The following is a 3,595-nucleotide window of genomic DNA, read 5'->3' as shown; positions in this document are numbered from 1 at the left end:
TGATCCCTGGATTACAAAACTCTCCTGCTGGATACTTACATAAGAGAGTGGATAAACATTTGTTGTTGCTCAAGTTTATTTAGAATTCCCAATTAAGAGTTTGGGACCAACTTGTAAACTGTAGAGATTGCCCCATTTATAATAAAATGTCTAGCATCATAAGAAAGGCTGTTTTTGAATTCAAACTTGTTTTTTTAAAGAACAGTTTTAATTAGGTTGGCTGGTTAATCTCTGAATATGTGTACAGAAGATGTATACAAGCCCTCTTTAAATGGAAGCTGAAACAAGTCTGCAGTTTTATACATGTTTATCTTGAAGATCTCTCTCTTATTAAAATCAAAGGGGCTTGTTTTCAAATTGAATTGGGTGTCCTGGACATCACATATTAGCTATACGGAATTTAATTTCTGGGTAATTGTTATCCCATTTCTTCTGCAATTTAAGCAAAGCTTAGTGAAACATTTTTTCTTTTGCAAAAGTGCTACGTATCAAATCTTCTACAGTTGCTTTAATAATAAACAAAAGAGATTCCTAGTTGTTGCTACTTTCAGAATGCTTTCCTGTGATTATCAGGACATTCTATTAAGCCACTTTAGCTGGATATCAAGACACATTAAATGCATAACTGTATTTTAGTCTAAAGAATTGTGCAAACTCGGCCACTGTGGTTCGTTTATGATTAAATGTATCATGTGAGCCCCCAAAAAGGAATTAATTTAAAAGACACAGCTGAGTGAACTACACACATAACTGCGTGATAAAAACATATTACAGAAAGATAGAGAAAAGGAGGCAATTATTTTAAATACATAATTATTTCCCATATGTCATATTAATCACCATCCATACATCAATGGCTAGTGACTCATTTTATTTATTTTGCTTTATCATAAAAAAAGATTGAAAGCCTGTTTTCCAAATCCTAAACCATGAAATGGACTTTGAATTTGCCTTTATCCAGAGTTGGAATTGGATCAATTCTATTTTTAATCAGCATGATCACACCAAATAGTGTGTGTGTGTGTGCGCGCGCGCGTGGTTGTTTTGCCATTTGGGAGAAGCATGTCAGTTAAGTGCATCTTTGAACACCCATTTGGGCCACCCATTTCCTCTTTGGCAGGAAGTCCCCCATCCAGGGGATTTTTGTTTTTTAAATTTTCCACCTATTCATAGTTGTTGGGAAGGACACACCCAGGCTGAGCCTCCTTCCTATGTGCAAGTCATTCTTCTCTTCACAGCTGGGAAGAAAAAATTCACAAAAGCACCATGGAAATTGAGGACTGTCCTTGACTCCTTTTACCACTAATTTTACCCATAATTACTTTTTTTTTCAGTTTCTCCTTCCTTCTATGTTCATAAAGAGAGCAGAAGAATGCAAATATTTACAGCCAGTTTGATGCAGGGACGAAAAGCACTGGATTAGGAACTAGGCGACCAGGAGTTCTAGTCCCACTTTAAGGTACAAATCTAGCTGGGTGGCTTTGAGCCGATCCTTTCCTCCCAAAAGTTTGAAGTTTGAAGTTTATTGTATTTATATCCCGCCCTTCTCCTAGTGGACTCAGGGCAGCTTACAGCCAGTTAAAAAACAGAACAATTGGTACAAATATACAAAATTTAAAATAAATTAAAAGATATATTTAAATAGGCCTTTTTCTTATTTTAAAAGTTGATTAAAATCCAATTTAAAATATCCCTAGGCCAGTCCTGCCTGCTGAAACAGCCATGTCTTGAGGGCGCGGCGGAAGGAGGGGAGATCCGGAATCACCCGGATCTCTGGGGGCAGCTCGTTCCAGAGGGTGGGATCTCCAACAGAGAAGGCCCTCCCCCTGGGGGTCGCCAACCGGCACTGTCTGGTTGACGGCACCCTGAGGAGACCCTCTCTGTGGGAGCGTATCGGCCGGTGAGAGGTGATCTGTGGCAGAAGGCGGTCTCGGAGGTAGCCAGGTCCGATGCCATGGTGCGCTTTAAAGATGATGATCTGCAGGGACTCGTCCAGAAGTCAAGTCCAGTTTGAAAGTACACACAAAGAAGGTTACCATTAATAAAGGCAGGGCGACTCTGAAATTAGCCAAAATAAGGCGATTGTTTTAGACCAGAAATTTTGACTATTGGAACATGACAATAAACAGCTAGCTGTTTTGTAGGGCCACATTGTTTACTTATCCTTAGACTCAAAACTCTGCAAAAATGGATAATGGACCATGGCAGGAAATTTGTAGGAGAGAACGTGTGTTTGTGTTTGTGTTTGTGTGTGTGTGTGAAGACTCAAGTTCCGGTTTTTGTTGTTGTTGCTGTAATGATTTATTGTGGGTTGTGATTCCTACCTGGCCAATGTGGTCCCAAGATCCCCTTTGCTTTCCGAAGTGGTTGTCTCCCAACAGAGATCCATTGGCCCCTCTGTGAATAGCAAGACCAGGTTTTCAATCATCACATTTTGGGTAGATGCCCTGTATAAATCGTCACCCCATTTTTAGGTTTTTGGTGTGCGTGTATCTCTCAGTTGCAGGACAGCTCTGGAGAGGGAGAGCTGATCCAGAGTTCGGCGTTTCCTTTTTCTTTCTTTTAAATCGTCTAACTTGGCCTCTTTTCTGAGTTCCCACCCAGTGATATAATTCCTGGGAAAAATGCCCTTGCGAGAAATATGGGACACAAGGATTGTAGCGAATGCTCCATTCTTTTGGGACACCTGCAGATGTTCAGCATTTGTTAAGCCATGGATTAAAAGGAGTGGAGAATTTGGGGGGAGGGGGGTTGGACAAGAGGATAAACGGGCAAACAACAAAGCAGGCATTATGAGCCTCAATCTTGATTGGAATGTGAAAGATTTTTGTTACTAAGGAATCTAAGTCCTGTCCAAGTTACCTTCTTAATATTAGCCTTTCCACCAGGGCCATTCTCGGCCATTATTAGAAAAAAAAATACAGCTCGTGCTTATTTTATAGTGAATCAAAGCTTAGTAGGTCAGTCAATTTATTACAGTCTTAGACCATGATAGCAGTGTTCCAGTATCTCAGGGGTTGCCACAAAGAAGAGGGAGTCAAGCTATTCTCCAAAGCACCTGAAGACAGGAAAAGAAGCAACGGATGGAAACTGAGCAAGGAGAGAAGCAACCTAGAACTAAGGAGAAACTTCCTGACCGTTAGAACAATTAACCAGTGGAACAACCTGCCTCCAGAAGTGGTGAATGCTCCAACGCTGGAAGTTTTTAAGAAGAGACTGGACAGCCATTTGTCCAAAATGGTGTAGGGTTTCCTGCCTGAGCAGGGGGTTGGACTAGATGACCTCCAAGGTCCCTTCCAACTTTATTATTATTATTATTATTATTACTATTATTATTACTATTATTATTACTATTATTATTATTATTATTATTATTATTATTATTATTATTATTATTATTATTATTATTATTATTACGTGACCGCAGGGACGCTGCAACCGTCGTAAATATATTCCAATTGCCAAGCATGAATATTGATCACGTGTCTATGGGGATGCGGCAACGGTTGTGTGAAAATAGTCATAAGCCACTTTTTTTTACAGTGCTGCTGTCACTTTGAATGGTCACTAAACAAACGGTTATAAGTTGAGAACT

The 3,595-nt window shown here is 39.8% G+C and overlaps 1 protein-coding gene across 1 annotated transcript in view; it reads right to left on the bottom strand.

Moving 5' to 3' along the window:
* The window catches only part of LOC107301457 (cilia- and flagella-associated protein 161-like), a gene marked incomplete at its 3' end in the record, with an annotated part of 5,581 nt that extends 2,677 nt beyond the window's left edge, over positions 1-2,904 (bottom strand). The window contains exon 1 of the mRNA XM_015830678.1: positions 2,863-2,904. Coding sequence (XP_015686164.1) covers positions 2,863-2,904 — 42 coding nt within the window. The remainder of the gene's footprint in view (positions 1-2,862) is intronic.
* Positions 2,905-3,595: the final 691 nt, after the last annotated feature.

This window comes from Protobothrops mucrosquamatus, unplaced genomic scaffold (genome assembly GCF_001527695.2).
Source record: "Protobothrops mucrosquamatus isolate PMUCROS unplaced genomic scaffold, P.Mucros_1.0 scaffold12941, whole genome shotgun sequence".
In the NCBI taxonomy this organism is placed as follows: Eukaryota; Metazoa; Chordata; class Lepidosauria; order Squamata; family Viperidae; genus Protobothrops; species Protobothrops mucrosquamatus.
The sequence above is the reverse complement of the archived record's forward strand: the minus strand, read 5'-3'. Positions and strand labels throughout refer to the sequence as shown.